General features: G+C 44.3%; 1 protein-coding gene across 1 annotated transcript in view; it reads left to right on the forward strand.

The window, feature by feature from the left end:
* The window catches only part of PXDC1 (PX domain containing 1), a 39,979-nt gene that overhangs the window by 12,738 nt on the left and 9,047 nt on the right, over positions 1–18,194 (forward strand). The window contains exons 2-3 of the mRNA XM_081873177.1: positions 11,583–11,674; positions 13,444–13,561. Of these exons, the coding sequence (XP_081729303.1) occupies positions 11,583–11,674; positions 13,444–13,561 (210 nt within the window). The remainder of the gene's footprint in view (positions 1–11,582; positions 11,675–13,443; positions 13,562–18,194) is intronic.

The raw sequence follows: 18,194 nt of genomic DNA on the forward strand, positions 1-18,194 counted from the left end.
CCCTGGCAGTGCAGCTTGCTGAAAAAGGAGCCAGTTGGTATCTTTTGTTATGAATTACTTCTTTTAAGTGCCCTGGTAAAAAGATCTTAATGATGTGCTGCCAATCATTTTGAATTTACAGTGGTACCTCGGGTTAAGAATTTAATTTGTTCTGGAGGTCCGTTCTTAACCTGAAACTATTCTTAACCTGAAGCACCACTTTAGCTAATGGGGCCTCCGGCTGCCGCCACGCTGCCAGAGGCTAGAGCACAATTTCTGTTCTCATCCTGAAGCAAAGTTCTTAACCCGAGGTACTATTTCTGGGTTAGCGGAGTCTGTAACCTGAAGCGTCTGTAATCTAAAGCGTTTGTAACCCGAGGTACCACTGTACTGCGAACAAGACAATAGTTTTTTTAGCTGATTTATGTTGTCACAGGGTTACTTGAATACATTGACTTTCTAACTAAGCCAGGCTTGCAAAACAAAGTCACAGAGGTTACTAGTCCTCCTCCTCCTTCTTTTTAAAGCTAGCTGTGTGCCCACTACAGTGGTACCTCGGGTTACAGACGCTTCAGGTTCAGGTTACAGACTCCGCTAACCCAGAAATAGTACCTCAGGTTAAGAACTTTGCTTCAGGATGAGAACAGAAATTGTGCGGCGGCAGCGGGAGGCCCCATTAGCTAAAGTGGTATGTCAGGTTAAGAACGGTTTCAGGTTAAGAACGGACCTCCGGAACAAATTAAGTTCTTAACCCGAGGTACCACTGTATATGCTAGGCTTGAGTTTCCTGAAAAGGAAAAAAGAGAGAACAAATGTTTAGAAAGCTTCACCGCAGAGTTACCTGGATACAATCTTTACTCACATTACTAGTCTGAACTAAGCTATCAAAATCTACAATATTTGCTGTGATGTGCAGTTTTTTGTGACCTCCTGAATTCTGCTCCAAATTTTGATGAAATTCAACTCCCAAAGATACAGCGGCATCAGGACTTGGCAATCCTAGAGAGAGAGAGAAGGAAGTTATCTGTCTTCAGAGTGAAATATTCGTCTCCCCTGTCACATCCAGGGCTCCCCTAGATGACCTGTTTATGGGGCAGTAAATCCAGATTTGTTTGCACAAAGCTTACTTACTGGTTGGACTGTGTCCAATCTTTTTTGAGCATTTGCTCTGATTTGTTTGCCGGGAGGTGATAGGATAGCAAGCATTCATCCTGAACCCATTGTGATTTGTTTGTGTGGTTGGTTATGCACCTTCCTATTAAGCAATTGTTTAGTCTGTCCTTTTCACTGTGTTCCCCCATCACTTTCCTTGCTGTAAAAGGTCTGCTGTTGTTTTTTAAAGGGAATTTGTTGCAACAGAGTGCTATCATCCACTTTAATTCTACAAAACTAAATTTCCGGTATGCACTTGAATCCATCCTGCAAAACACCAACAGTCTAGAGGTGACCTTAGAGCAGTGTTAGAACCTCAGGTATATCAGCTAGGTGCCAAATGGTACCTTAAACCTAGGTTACGGTCATCACAGCGGAATGTTTATTCACAAGGGGGTTGGACTAAATGACCCTCAGGGTCTCTTCTATGATTCTGTGAGCTCACATACCGTACTTTCCCATGTATAACATGCCCCCCCTTGTATAGGACACACCCTATTTTGGAGGACTCCAAATTAAGAAAATGGGCCAGAGTTGAATGGGCCAAATGTTGAACTTTTTGGGGACCCCTGACCATTAGGTCCGGTCGTGACCAACTCTGGGGTTGCGGCACTCATCTCGCTTTATTGGCTGAGGGAGCCGGCGTACAGCTTCCGGGTCATGTGGCCAGCATGACTAAGCCACTTCTGGCGAACCAGAGCAGCGCACGGAAAAGCTGTTTACCTTCCCACTGGACCAGTACCTACTTATCTACTTGCACTTTGATGTGCTTTCAAACTGCTAGGTTGGAAGGAGCTGGGACCGAGCAACGGGAGCTCACCCCGTCGCAAGTATTTGAACCGCCGACCTAGGCTCTGTGGTTTAACCCACAGCACCACTTTTGGGGAGAGGATGGCTCAAAGTTGTTGAGCTTTTTGGGGATGAACCAGAGGATTGACCAAAGTTGAGCTAACCCATCACTAATCCGATGGTTACAATTGCTGGTGTGGTTTGCTAACAATCACCCACGTTTGCAAAATGAGTCTGCCCGATCGCCAACAGTGGAAGGAAATCGCAACCCAATTGCTGCAGTGGCTGCAAATCCACAACAGCCATTGCCACAGCAACCAATCACGCATCCATTTAATGCAGCATCAGCCAATACAAAGCAGCCTTTGACTCAGCCAACAATCACACACACAACCAATCATCGGTCACCCCTACCCACTACCCGTGTATAAGAGGAGCAGTGTATAAGACGCCCCCAGTTTTGGAAGATTATTTTACAGTAAAAGAAACCTCATCTTATACATGGAAAACTACAGTACATTGCTTGACTGTAGCTTGTTTCTTACAGCAGTTCACTTGTTCCAATATGCAAGAAGCAGAAACACACACAGAGGAAATGGAAATGCATTAACTATGGACTAAGGCAGAGGTCTTTAAACTGTGGTTGCCAACCTGCTGCCCAGAAATCTCCACGTAGTTGCAATTGGACCTCCATGGTTTCCCATGGTTAGGATTGCTCCCTTAGTATATAACTTTGCCCCAGCAAAGAGGAGTTGGAAGGGGACATAGTATGAGATTATAGTTGATGGAAGATGTGTAAATTTAGCACTTCCCTTTCTGTACACTGGACTGTTAACTTGGTGAGAAGTCATCTGACTTTCCAGTGAGTGCAGATAATATAGAAGTGGAGGAATTCTGTCCTGAATCTCCTGCTGGAGCAAACTACAGCTGTTTTGAGAATTTGGGTCCAAACACACATCCATAAAATGCAGCAGTTGAGCATGAAACTCCATTTGTGAATATTCATTCCTCATCTCTTGATGGAGCCGAATTAGAACTTAAACAAATATTCAGATCCCATTTATATAATGACCAACTGCTACAAATTTTCACTTGTGCATTCCAGTCAGGCAATGTAGAATGCTGTGCTTTATTCAGAATTCATTTCTTTGCTATTCCGTCACTCAAAATTAATTCAGTGAGCTGACACTGTGTCAACATACTCAGTTTCCTCTATGGAAATGACTCTTCCAATTAGAAGAGTTTTGGCACTCACCAAGGAGACAGAAGAAAGCCAGTGAAATTCTGGGTTTATGAAGTCCATGGTTAAATTGGCATGTGACCATTAAAACAATCTTACTGTCGGGACCAATTCTTCCTCCATCAAATTACCCTACCCCTTAAGTTTCAGCCTTGACAGAAAATGTCCTAGTGTCTTTGACAGTGATGAGAAGTGGCTGCTATTGAAGTATGCAATTGCTGAGATACTTGGTTCGTAGAAATGCACCCTGAAATGGCTCTTTACAGAACTCCTACTGTGTGCAGTAAAAGGTAAAGGGACCCCTGACCATTAGGTCCAGTCGTGACCAACTCTGGGGTTGCGGCGCTCATCTCGCTTTATTGGCCGAGGGAGCTGGCGTAAAGCTTCTGGGTCATGTGGCCAGTATGACTAAGCTGCTTCTGGAGAACGAGAGCAGCGCACGGAAACGCCATTTACCTTCCTGCTGGAGCGGTACCTATTTATCTACTTGCACTTTGACATGCTTTTGAACTGCTAGGTTGGCAGGAGCAGGGACCAAGCAACGGGAGCTCACCCCATCATGGGGATTCGAACCGCCGACCTTCTGATCGGCAAGCCCTAGGCTCTGTGGTTTAACCCACAGCGCCACTCGTAATCATGGTTAGCATTGTGTTATAAAGGAATAGTATGAAAACAGAAAGAGAGGCCTAAGTAAAAGTATAAAAATATACCTTTAATTGCTATAATTTATTCAGGAGTTTGTTTACATATCCAGCCATGAAAATATCATAGCAGCATTGACTGTGTGCAGTACGTAAATATAAACATGCATTCACATTGTATATATGGTAGTGAATCTGCAGGCCTTGCCTGTCTCCTGCAACAAGATCTTGTGTGTTCCCATGCACAGAATACAAGTATCTACTTTTGTTTTCCAGTTCATAGTAGGATTCTGTGAGGTTCTGTGTGAACAGTGTACCTGTTCCATGCATGCAGGATGCCTAGCGCATGCAAAAGATGGTCATTGGATCTGGGCAAAGAGTGCACATCTTGCCTGATTTTAACCTTGCTGAAGAGAAGCACAGCTATCTCTCCACAGCAAAGCTTTCTTCATGCTTTACCTCTCCCCCTGGCAGCAAATCTACCCCCCCCTTTCAGTTAGCTGTTGCTGGTGCTTGCAGGAACATCCCACTATAACAGGGCTGGAGAATCTTGAGTCCATGGACCAATGCCAACCTGCCAGGCCATTTCCCCAAACTCTGCCCACCACCTGATGGGTGAGAGACGGACAGGGTTTTATCCCGTTGGGAACAGGATCCCATAGCCTAGGGTTTATTCTTCATCCATCAGCTAATGAGCAACAATTAAAGATCAGAGTGAGATTGGCACAAGATTGGGGACTTAAAGCAGGGGAGACCTGCAAATGCTTTTGCAGGTTTCTTATTTCTTCCCTTCGAAGTTCCTGGTCTCAGGGACTTCAATAGGGAAGAGGGAGGAGACTTGCAAAAGCCTTTCAGAGGCCCATCTCACTGCAGTCTTAAAAGGAATGTAAGATGAACCCTGGTAGATCACATATAAGGTCCATCTAGTTCAGCAGTCCATTCTCACTGTATCCGACCAGTGCTCTCCACTTGTGATTCCCAGCAATTTATATTCAGAGGCATACAGCGGAGGAGGAACATAGCCATCATGCCTAGTGGATACTGGTAGTCTTATCTTCCATAAATTTGCCCAATCTTCTTTAAAGTCATCTTCACCATTCTAAGAATCAGCTGTGGCAATCCTTTCCTAATTTCATTTTGGTCACGTGAATGCTTGATCGCAACTCAAGACTACAGATTTCATAGCTTTCCAGCTCTCTGTATATTTAAGGTAGGCAACAGGGCATGTGAAAAGCAATTGGAAACTGTGTATATGTCCGTACATGTGCACACATGTGTTGGACATGGGTGGCACTGTGGTCTAAACCACTGAGCCTCTTGGGCTTGCTGTTCGGAAGGTCAGTGATTTGAATCTCTGCAACGGGGTGAGCTCCCGATGCTCTGTCCCAGCTCCTGCCAACCTAGCAGTTCAAAAGCACAGCAGTGCAAGCACATGAATTGGTACTGCTGTGGGGGGAAAGTAAATGGTGTTTCTGTGCGCTTTGGTTTCCATCACAGTGTTCCATTGCACCAAAAGTGGTTTAGTCATGCTGGCCACATGACCTGGAAAGCTGTCTGTGGACAAAGGCCAACTTCCTCAGCCGGAAAAGCAAGATGAGTGCCGCAACCCCATAGTCACCTTTGACTGGACATAATCATCCAGCAGTCCTTTACCTTTTACCTTTACCTACCTTGCAAATAGGACACGGGTGATGCTGTGGGTTAAACCACAGAGCCTAGGATTTGCTGATCAGAAGGTCGGCGGTTCAAATCCCCACGACAGGGTGAGCTCCCATTGCTCGGTCCCTGCTCCTGCCAGCCTAGCAGTTTGAAAGCATGTCAAAGTGCAAGTAGATAAATAGGTACCACTCCAGTGGGAAGGTAAACGGTGTTTCCGTGCGCTGCTCTGGTTTGCCAGAAGCGGCTTAGTCATGCTGGCCACATGACCCACATGTACGCCGGCTCCCTCGGCCAATAAAGCGAGATGAGTGCCACAACCCCAGAGTCGGTCACGACTGGGCCTAATGGTCAGGGGTCCCTTTACCTTTACCTTTACCTTGCAAGTAGGAGACTCTTGAGAGTCCCATGGATTGCAAGAAGATCAAACCTGTCCATTCTTAAGGAAATCAGCCCTGAGTGCTCACTGGAAGGACAGATCCTGAAGCTGAGGCTCCAATACTTTGGCCACCTCATGAGAAGAGAAGACTCCCTGGAAAAGACCCTGATGTTGGGAAAGATGGAGGGCACAAGGAGAAGGGGACGACAGAGGACGAGATGGTTGGACAGTGTTCTCGAAGCTACCAGCATGGGTTTGACCAAACTGCGGGAGGCAGTGGAAGACAGGAGTGCCTGGCGTGCTCTGGTCCATGGGGTCACAAAGAGTCGGATACGACAAAACGACTAAAGAACAACCTTTCAAGTATATAAATGATCATAGCAAAAATGATATGGGAACCTATATAATCCACAGAGCTCTGTATCATGCAGTTCTCTAAATATGTTGCAGAACTATGGAATTTGGTGGGATTCTGCATTTTCAGAATCTCACCTTTAAAAGAGCAAGTTTTTTTGCATTACGGTTCTGGAGATTAGCTTGGAAGTATCTGGGCACCATTTTGTGAAAGCCCAGAAGAGAGACGTGAAGCTGATGTGGTATTTCTCATGATTACGGGATGACTTGGCGCCTCAGTAAGTTTGACTAAGCGTGATGACATTAAACATAGTTCCTCACACTTCTGAAATTATATGTAACAGAGGAGACTATGAGGTATGGAAGAAGTTTGCAGTTTCAAAGACGGCTGTTAACTGTAATTTCAAATGACAGCTGTAAATGCTGTAATCTTCTTTCAGACAAAATGCCCACAGAGAACAACACAAATCTCTTCTTGCTCTTTCAGCAAGTTTTACCCATGTAACAGTGAAGTTGGGTAACGTTTCTCATGTTTGACAGTTTGGAGACGGATACTCATATATGTCAAAGCAGTTTTATTCTTTCCAAACTATCTGACCACAGAGTTGCTAATTTTAGGTACTTAATATAAGAAGAGCTCTGGGGGTGTTTTTTTGCTCACAGGTTTGTTTCTCCTGGAAGATGGTTTCTACTAGAGAGTAAACTAGGAAACAAATTTCAGCGATTTGCTTGTAAAGATACCCAAGATGACACTGTAGAATTTTGTAACTGTCTGAACGCTACAGCTATCATTTCCCCCCTGAAGTTCTTCATTGTATTGAGAGGCTGGTCCAGGGAGTGAGGACCTTCCATCTCACAGGCCTCATTTGGCCTGTGTGGCCATTTCTACCAAACTCTGTCCACCTACCAATTGTATTATGTCATTTAATGTCACCAGACAAGGAGTATTGCAAACAAATACACTTGCCACTTATTCTTTTCAAGGGGATTTGCTCACTGCTGCCATCAGCTTCACTGATGGCTATGTGCATGCACTGTAATCCTAAATAGGTTTACTCAGATGTAAGCCCCTTTGAGCTCAGTGAAACTTACTTCCTGATAGATGAGCTCAGGACTGCATTCTTAACTTGATTTGAGTAGTTATTCCCTCTTCCTATAGTGCTTGGGAACTGTAGTTCTGGGGTTGAGAGGAACTCTCAACAGGCAATTCTTTGCATCTCACCCAAATTTCGTCCAGAATTTGGCAAAGTGCAAGTAGGTGGTCGTTATAAGACCTTTGTTAACAGTACTAGCAGGAGTGCCCAGCGCCATGGGAGTAGCCAAGGGGGAGCAGGGGGCAGCTGCCCTCCCCCAGATCACGTAAAATAATAGAAGTACTTAACTAACTGACCAATCACATCGGTTCTGCCCCCCCCAAATCCTGGCTATGCCCATGCAAGTGCTGCCTGGGATTTCTTAGAAACCAACCAACATTGTGGTGAAAAATAATGATGAATAGTGTAATTTGTGAGTTTGGACCCATCACGTCCAAAATTGGGAGAAGTCATACCAAAGTCACATTTCGGTCTGCCATCTTGATTTAAAATGCCTTGCAGCATCCCAATGAAGACACAACCTCTCTCGCTTCTGGAACCCGCTTGCTGAGTTTGCGATGATATCTCGAGAGGCACCCGAATGCAAAGAGAACAGACAGACAGGCAAGCCACTTTCTAAAATGTATTGTGGATTAAGGGGCTGCAGTGGCTCTGAGCCTCAAAGTCTGTAACACTGAGTGTCCTCCTCCAATCCAACAACCCAAACATAGTTCACAGCTTGGAGATTATAGCAAGCTAGAAGCAGTCAGAGTGTGTATACCATGATAGCAGTGCATGCAGATCAAGGCATAAATGTAACGAGACACACTTAAATGACCCCACCCAGATATCTGAGCAAGCACGTAACTATGACACAAGCCAACCTGCGGCCCCACCCCTCCAAAATGCTTCCACATTCAGTTAATCTAACCTAAGGGAAAATTCTTTCCAAACATACTGCTAACATTTGTTAGGACATGCTTGTAGTTGAATTGCAGTTGCTTCTGTTCAACGAACCCTGGAAATTTCTAAGTAGTGGACACATTTTTTTTATTTATTTAAAAGCCTTCAGCAGAACTTCTGAAGCTGTTTCCAAAGATAATAGAAATTTCATTTTAAAAAAGCAACAAAACCAAACCCAGACATATTAAAAACCAAAAATATGCCCCCCCCCCAAAAAAAAAGATGAGGAAAGAATAAATGCCTTTGACTGTTGCTGAAAATAGAACAGTGTTGGTACTAGGTGGGCCACTGTGAGGAGGTTCCAAAAATAGTGTGCCACCACTGGAAAGGCTTTTTCTCTTTCCCCCAATAGCCTTACCTCAATGGTCAGAAAGGCTGGAGAAGATGGTTTTAAGGAGCCCTCACTGGAAGGGGCTTTTGCATTCAAAAGGGACCATTGGGATATCCTATTCAGCACATGTTCCTTGCAGTCTAGATATAGCTAGTACTGCTGGAATCTTAGACAAGTCAAACTCAACAACTTTGGGGTTTGTCTAAAGAAAGCGTAGCAGCAGCAGCAGCAGCAGCAGCAACAACAACAACTTATTATTTCTACCCCGCCCATCTGCCTGGGTTTCCCCAGCCACTCTGGGCAGCTTTCAACAAAATATTAAAAACAGAATAAAACTTCAAACATTAAAAACTTCCCTAAACAGGGCTACCTTCAGATGTCTCCTAAAAGTTTATTTCCTTGACATCTGACGGGCACCACCACCGAGAAGGCCCTCTGCCTGGTTCCCTGTAACCTCACTCGCAGTGAGGGAACCACCAGAAGGCCCTCGGAACTGGACCTCAGTGTCTGGGCTGAACGATGGGGGTGGAAACACTCCTTCAGGTATACAGGACTGAAGCCATTTAGGGCTTTAAAGGTCAGCACCAACACTTGGAATTGTGCTTGGAAACGTACTGGGAGCCAATGCAGGTCTTTCAAGACTGGTGCTATATGGTTAGAGGTGGTGAAAAACAACTTTTGGTTTTTACTTTTTGAAATATATTTTATTTGTATATATTGCTTGTTTTATGTTGCTATGGCCGTTGGTTAATGTGAATAAAGTTTATCTTATCTTATCTTATCTTATCTTATCTTATCTTAATCTATGGCTTTTGGAGTGGAAAAGTTAACTTTTAGCACTTACTGGTTCTATTTCATTAATGGAACAAAGTTTCTATAGGTGGTTTTGAGATCACCATGTAGGGAATTCTTGAAACTGCACTTGTGCCAGGTGGCAGTCTGATTATAAACAGGCAGCTTTCACTTAGAGACAATTTTGCCGCTTATTAGTGTCTCTAAGTGAAACAGAAATGTGAGATATAACCTTGGCATATTACCCTCCCCTTCTTTTCCTTCCGCCTCTGTTTACTTGTTTCCTGCACCATCAACTAGACTGCAATTTCCTTGGGGCAGAGATCTGTACTCTTTGCTTGCTCATTTACTTCCTAAACATCTGCATCACTTGTCCATCAAAAGTTCTCACGGTGGTTTGCATTAAATACTAAATAAATTTTAGTAAAAAGATGGTTTTGCCAAATGATCTCAGGATGCTTGCATATTATATAGTTGCTTTTCCCTTATGAGGTAATCTTAGGTTATATGTGGCATTATGCTGCTCTCTGCTGGATGTATTGGAAATTGCCATGGAATTGACATTTTTAATCTATCTCTCCATATAGCAGCTCTTGGATGCATTGCACATGCGACTGTCACAGCACTTCCTAAAATTTATTTTGCGTTTTGATTCCTGAACTTCTCCTCTGCCTTTAACATTGACATCAAGCCAGCTTTACTTTTAACTAAATACAATAAATGCACACCAAATCATAAGACAATATACATAATAAGATAATAGGAACAGATACCTTTTTAAAAGACCATTTCTCAGCATCACACACTAAAGTGACGAAGAGACAGAACCTAGGATGGACTATGCAGATAGAATTAGGTTTGACTCTCAACCATTAGATATTGCATGGCTGGGACAACAACAGTAGAGAACAGGCTTAAACCTATCCCAGTACCATCCCTGGGACATGCCCTCCTTTCCATATTAATGAGTGGTGTTCATTCATTCCTATGGCTTAAAATAAAACACATTCAGAGGTACAGTGGTACCTCGGGTTAAGAACTTAATTCGTTCCGGAGGTCTGTTCTTAACCTGAAATTGTTCTTAACCTGAAGCACCACTTTAGCTAATGGGGCCTCCTGCGCCGCTGCTGTACAATTTCTGTTCTCATCCTGAAGCAAAGTTCTTAACCTGAGGTAATATTTCTGGGTTGGCGGAGTCTGTAGCCTGAAGCTTATGTAACCTGAAGTGTATGTAACCCGAGGTACCACTGTACTGTGACCTTCACACATATGCCTTTCCCTTATGGTAGATGTATTGCCAGTTCATGGTAACATAAACCAGTAATTAAAACACACACACGGAAACACACACATTTAAAAGAAGGCAATAACAATCTGATATATGTTCAATGAAAGTGGTCAAAACTAAGTCTTAATCTGCCTCTAGAAGTTCCAGAACAATTGGCATTGATGAGTTTCCATGGAGGTGGCTGTTCCCTAGAGTCAGAGTTGTGACCCAGGATGGAAACATGGGGCAGGGAAATCTTAAAGGTCAACCAAGGGTCAGGAGCAGCTGTGGCTCAGTGGTAGAGCCTTGTGTGAAACAGGTCTCTAGCTCAATCCCAACATCTCGAGGTAGAGCTGCGAATGTCCTCCATCTGAAACCCCACAGAGCCACCACCAATCAGGGTAGACAATGTCTGGCTAGATGGACCAATGGGCTGCCTCAGTAGAAGGCAGCTTCCTATGTTCTTAGCATCAGTGTGTGCCAAGTCTAGGAAATAAGAGGAGGCCTTCTCAGTGGTGACCTTGCAGTTGTGGAACTGTATGGACACTCTACAAAGCTAAAATTTAGATTAATTTTAGAAACCCTTTACACCTGAGGTCTTTGAACCTCCCTTGTGCTGCTTTCTGAGTGTTCTGCCAATGATAGATGGAGCATTCATAATGCAATCCAGATTGCCATAAGACCTAATATATATCTTTTAAGACTGCCATTGAGTAATGATGTATGGGGGGCAGGCTTAGATAATCTAGCAAAGGGTTGAGGAATATGCATCATAGCCTTCTAATAAAATCAGCTGTCTAATCGATTTTTAGCCATGTTGAAGTCCTCAGGCTAGGATAGGTTCAGCGTTAAATGTATACTTGAATGCATATAACTGAAGAAAATGAAAAGCCAGTTCCTCTATACGATGCTGTGTGTTTGGTCTCTCCACACCGCACGTTCCTTACAGATCTTCTTTGTTTCCAGGACTAATCACCATTAAGGAGTCTCACGACATAGAAGCCAGGCTTAATGATGTAGAGAAGCTCCTTAAGAATATTATAAACATGCCTTGGAAGGTAAGTGGAGCAGATGCGAAGACTTACTGATGCAAACCGGGGCTACCACCTTATAGGTTGTGGTCTTAACAGCTGTGATACAATAGCTCTGTATTCTCAACTTCCCCATGGGTCATTTCCCTTGTTTTGGTCTCTGGGCTTCTGATTCTTCCTGCTAAATAAAGCCCTCATTCCATTCAGTTGCATCCATTCTTGGAATTTATGGAAATCCGTAAAAGGTAATAGGCAAATAGCATTTTTTTCATGTGAAACTCAATCCATTGGGCAGCCTGCACTGGGGAAGGGCTGTAGCCTAATGGTAGCATCATCTGCTTTGCATGCAGAAGGTTCCAAGTTCAATCCCTGGTCTCTCCAGGTAGGGCTGGGAAATCCCCCTGCCTGAAAACATTGAAAACCACTGCCAGCAGATGCAGACCACCATGAACTTGGTGGACCAGTGGTCCGATTCAGTCCAACACTGAATCAAACAGCCACTGCAATGATTCCCCATTGAAATCACTACCACTGCAATTTGAGAGAGACGCTTGGAGATGCTTGCTTAACGCTAGCGGTTGTTATGTGCGCGTACTGTGTGGGAGAGTTTATTCCACCTTTTCGTCACCACTAAGAAATGCAGAAACAAATCCGTCAAGCAAATCCTGAGAAACGTTGTAGATCTACAGCTGACACGGAAGCAGGGCTGTCATGGGAATGGGGTCAATCTTCCCCTCCCTCTTTGTAAAAGTATTTGACCCAACAGGAGTGACAGGATGTATCCAGTATGGTGCATAGCTCATGGGGGGTGTAGGCTGGGTACAATTTATCCTGCCTCCAGTGCTCTCGCAGCACTAGCATTGGAAGACACAAACTCATGACAGTAGCCACAATCCGCATCTATCCAGGAATTTCTTGAGGAAAACTGCTGTTGGATGTGTTTTCTCTCGAATCAGCTTCCATCCATTTTGAAAACTTTCTAAAACTGGGCATGGTATGGAGAAAAGAGGATAGCGGTTTTTCTCCCTCTCTCATGATACCAGAACCCATGGACAACCCATAGGACTGAATTTTGTAAGATCTAGGACAGGCATAGGCAAACTCGGCCCTCCAGATATTTTGGGACTACAACTCCCATCATCCCTGACCACTGGTTCTGTTAGCTAGGGATGATGGGAGTTGTAGTCCCAAAACAGCTGGAGGGCCGAGTTTGCCTATGCCTGATCTAGGACCAGGGGACTTGGTCCCATAGGAAGCAGTTAAGGCCACCAACTTGGATTAAAAGTGGATTAGACATGGAGGATAAAGTTACGGATGCCTACCAACCACCGTCAGAGGCAGTAATGCTTCTGAATATCAGTTGCTGGAATCTATGGGGGGGGGGATGCTTTTGTCTTCATGTTCTGCTCCTTAGTGTCCCACAAACATCTAGTTGGGCACTGTGAGAACAGGATGCTAATCTCAATGTACCACTGATGTGGCCCAGCAGGTTTTTCTTATGTTCTTCTCTCTAGGGGCAGCAAAGAAGTAGGTGGCAAGCCCAGAGGGGATCCTGGACCCTTCACTGTGTGTTGCCTTTGTGGTTAAAACTATATCCCACTCTTGCACTTTCTATATTATTGGGGCAATTCCATGTTTAAACATGCATGGCTGCCATTATTGTGTCTTGTTGACCCTGCTTAGAATGTGCTCCTTCAGTAAATAAAGGCAACCATGAAAATGAATTCTCAGATGAGATTTCCTCCCGTTCCTGAGCTCTTGTAATTATATTTTTCTTTTTTATCCTTTTTCTCCAGTACTCCAGATCAGAAGTCGTCCTCACCTTCTTCGAAAGATCTCCATTAGATCAGGTGTTAAAAAACGACAATGTCCATAAAATTCAACCAAGCTTTCAAAGTCCAGTTAAAATATCAGGTAAGAGTTATCAACTTGCTTTGGATTAGACATGGAGGATAAAGTGACAATAGTTAGTGACAATAGTTAATATTACTGTTTTACCCATCTTCATCCATATGGTTCAAAAGAGAGTCACTTTCACTCTATCCTCCCCCCTTTCCTAAGGCTTCTCAAAGGATTTTACTCCAAAAATGAGAATTACTTCATTGTTTCCCCATGCCTTCTAATTTTCTTTGAAACTGGATGCTACTGGAGACATGGTAATTGACAAGATGATCTGGGCTGCTGTGATAATTCTTAAGTAACCTCTTCAGTAGCTATTATCTAAAGTGGTTAGGGGGTGTAATCTAGTTTTTGTGTGTGCTGATCTTGGATAATACTGTTCAGGACAGTCACACAGGGAGCTGAACACATGTTGGAGTAACAGCAGTTCCTCCCACCACTGTAAAATGCTTCCGAATGTTGTTAGATGCTTCCAAGGTCCCTTTCAAAAATAACCAATGTGGCATCCTCCAGACTTTGTTGGACTCCAGATTGCAACAGGCCCAGCCAGCGTGGCAGGAAGGGTGGGAGTTGTAATCCAACACATCTGGATGGAACCACATTGCCTACACCAGCTTTCTATAATGGCTGTGTTTGGACATCATACTAAAGACTCCCTGGGGCAGCTCAGTTGACAAAGCATGAGACTCTTCATCACAGAGTCATGGAATTGAGCCCCGCATTGGGCAAAAGATTCCTGCATTACAGGGGGCGTGGATTAGATGACTCTAGTGGTCCTTTCAAACCCTCCAGTTCTCTGATTCTAAAGCACAATGTAAAGCTTTGTTTGATTCAGTCTTATACGTTTTAGCTAACTGAAGCAAAAATCATATAAAGAAGCAATGATTCTTCAACATCAGCTTCGTTGGACTGGTCATGTTGTGCGGATGCCTGATTATCGTCTTCCAAAGCAACTACTCTATTCCAAGCTTAAAAATGGAAAGCGTAATGCTTTCAACAAAAGAGGTTTAAAGCCTCTCTCAAGGCAAATCTAAAAAAAAAGTAGTATAAACACCAACAACTGGGAAGCACTGGCCTGCGAGCGCTCCAGTTGGAGAACATCCTTTACAAAGGTGTCATGGGCTTTGAAGATGCTCAAACTCAGCACGAAAAGGAGGAATGTGCTAAGAGGAAGGCGCGCTTGGCAAATCCACACCATGATCAACTCCCACCCGGAAACCAATGTCCCCACTGTGGAAGGACGTGTGGGTCCAGAATTGGCCTCCACAGTCACTGATGGACTCATTATTAAAACCGTGTTTATGGAAGATAATTTTACTTGGTTACGAGTGGTCGCCAAAGAAGAAGAAAAAGCAGGTGGGAGGACTTTGGTAATCTTTCATAATATGGCACCATTTGTGAGCCCATAATTTGGCACCCCAAGTGGATCTTCTCAATCATGTATCTTCTCAGTTTTGCACCCCCTCGGCTCAGCAACCTGTCCAGGAGAACTGCCCTCCATCAGGTGCTGAGTCCTATTGTGTCAGGGGCTGGCTGGATGAGGAAGAGTGGTGAGAGCCGTCTGTCCAAGAGGGCACAGAAGACAACAACTTAGATCCCGGATCCTGATGGTGGGACACAGAAAAACAGTCTGCAGAAGAGATGAGCTGGGAGATGCTAGAAGCAGGGGGTTTGAGCGATCCAGAATTGGCCTCCACAGTGAAGAAGAAGAAGAAGAAGAAGAAGAAGAAGAAGAAGAAGAAGAAGAGCTAACTGAATCAAAAAACCATGTAAAGAAGGACTTGGAAAGAGGCAGAGGAGGCAGAGGTCCACTTCAGGCAGGAGAGAGGGAGATAGGATCTGTATATTCCCTCTCCTTTCCTTTGAAAGTTGACATCCCATTCAGAAAGGCTGTGACTCACTGGTGAAGCAACTGTGGTTCAATCTATGGCATCTTCAGATGGGGGGGGGCACCCCTATCGGAGACCCTTGAGAGCAGCTGTCATTCAGTGTAGACAACACTGAGCTAGACGCATGGATGACTCAGTGTAAGGCAGCTTCCTATGTTCCTAGAATCTTGCAGGGTAGAATTATCCAGTGTTTTTGCTAACTGCTAAGGTAGTATTTAACCTTGGAAGAGAAAAGCTGTAGTCTCAAGGATGCAAGAAAAAAAAGCTAATGCTATTCTAGGCTGCATCAACAGAAGTCTAGTGTCACGATCAAGCGAAGGAATAATCCCACTCTATTCTGCCTTGGTCAGACCACCCTTGGAATACTGTGTGCTGTTCTGGGAGGCACAGTTTAAGAAGGATGTTGACAAGCTGCAATATGTGCAGAGGAGGGCAACCAAGATGATCAAGGGTCTGGAAGCCAAGCCTGATGAGGAACGGTTGGGTATGTTTAGCCTGGATAAGAATCATAGAATTGTAGAGTTGAAAGGGGCCACAATGTTCATCTGATCCAACCCCCTACAGTGCAGGAATCTTTTGCCCAATATGGAGCTCGAACCCACAATCCTGAGATTAAGTGTCTCATGCTCTGTTGACTGGGTGATCCACAGGGAATGAGAGGAGATATGATGTTGTTGTTTAGTCGTTTAGTCGTGTCCGACTCTTTGTGACCCCATGGACCAGAGCACGCCAGGCACTCCTGTCTTCCACTGCCTCCCGCAGTTTGGTCAGACTCATGCTGGTAGCTTCGAGAACACTGTCCAACCATCTCGTCCTCTGTCGTCCCCTTCTCCTTGTGCCCTCCATCTTTCCCAACATCAGGGTCTTTTCCAGGGAGTCTTCTCTTCTCATGAGGTAGCCAAAGTATTGGAGCCTCAGCTTCAGGATCTGTCCTTCCAGTGAGCACTCAGGGCTGATTTCCTTAAGAATGGAGAGGTTTGATCTTCTTGCAGTCCATGGGACTCTCAAGAGTCTTCTCCAACACCATAATTCAAAAGCATCAATTCTTCGGCGATCACTTTATGGTCCAGCTCTCACTTCCATACATCACTACTGGGAAAAATATAGCTTTTACTATACGGACCTTTGTTGGCAAGGAGATATGATAGTCATCTTCAAATATCTAAGGGCTGTCACGGGGAAGATGGGGCAAGCTTGCCCTGCTCTGGAGGGTAGGGTCCAAACCAATGGATTCAAATTGCAAGAAAGGCGATTCCAAGCTGTTTGACAGTGGAATGTGTTCTCTCATAAGGTGGTGGACTCTCCTTCCTTGGAGGTTTCTAAGCGGAGTTTGGATGGCCATCATGGTGCGCTTTGGTTGATATTCCTGCATTGCAGGGTGTTAGAATGGATGATGCTCAGGGTCTCTTCTAATTCTACAATTCTATGATTCTGTGTGGGGAGAAAAGCAAAGCAAAATAATATTCTGGTCATATTTCACATTGGATCTGCTGCGGTTTTGTTTGTTGGCCATTTGTTATCATCCATAGAAGATTGGAAAGGGGAAAGGGAGGACATATTTTGTATTCAATAAAGAAAAGCCTGTTCCCAAAACAGTCTCTCTCCAGATTAAAGAGGAAGGAAAGCATACCAGATGGTAAGAGGCTTGAGTCTGGAGTTTACGTCTCAGTCTGCAGTACAATCCTTTGTTGCAGAAGATGAGTCATACTTTAAGTGCACTTCCTGATGGGTTAGGAGAAGGAGGGCAGCAGAGACAGGGAACTGATAGAAAACTTAACAATAAATGTGCTTTTACTAAGCTCAGAATAGGCAGAAGAATCATCCTTCTGCTCAAGTGTTGTGTCTGAGTGAAGATAATGAGAATATGCTTAAAACCAAAAATAACAGACGGTTTAGTTTCATCTTGCACAGCCAGGTTAGTGTGACAAAGTGAGCAAAATCTTTTAGGGGTTCCCGGAATAAAGTTTCTGGCTTTAAAATCCTGTACCTAATTAGAGAATTTCTCCATTATTTTTGCACAAAACACTGGTGTGTAAGGTACAAGAGCCCTTTCATTCTCTCTCCTCCCCCCTCTCTTTTCCTCCCATTGAAAATCTGTTACCAAAGGCTGTCATTTCTTGGCAAAATTCAGTTCAAGACAAACAGAATTGCAGCCTCCCACGCTAATTGAATACTGAGAAGTTTACAATCCCCATAATAACGGTTTCTGTCACAGTTGAGGAATCAAAAGTCAAATGTTTCTTGTTATGCATATGCGTCCCACTTCCAAGTGGGGAGCTATTCCAAGGGTACAGTGCTCATGCAGGAGTCAGTTTGTTTGGAAGAAGGTCACTGGCATTATTTACACACATTATATAGAATCATAGGATGGTAGAGTTGGAAGGGAACCCAAGGATCATCTAGTCCAACCCCCTGCAATGCAGGAATATGCAGCTGTCCCTTTCGGGGATCAAACTTGCAGCCTTGGCATTATCAGCACCATGCTCTAACCCAGTGTTTCCCAACCTTGGGTCTCCAGCTGCTGTTGGACTACAATTCCCATCATCCCTGACCATTGGTCTTGCTAGCAAGGGATGATGGGAGTTGTAGTCCAAAACAGCTGGAGACCCAAGGTTGGGAAACACTGCTCTAACCAACTAAGCTATCCAGGCTGACCCAAAGAAGAATGAAATGCCACATATAGCCAGCAGGAGTCAGTGTTCTCATGTAGTCGCCCATCCAACCTTTTGCCCTTGTTGATTCTGCTTAGCAAATAAAGC

The sequence above is a fragment of the Podarcis erhardii genome, assembly GCF_964252035.2.
Source record: "Podarcis erhardii genome assembly, chromosome: 8".
Lineage (NCBI taxonomy): Eukaryota > Metazoa > Chordata > Lepidosauria > Squamata > Lacertidae > Podarcis > Podarcis erhardii.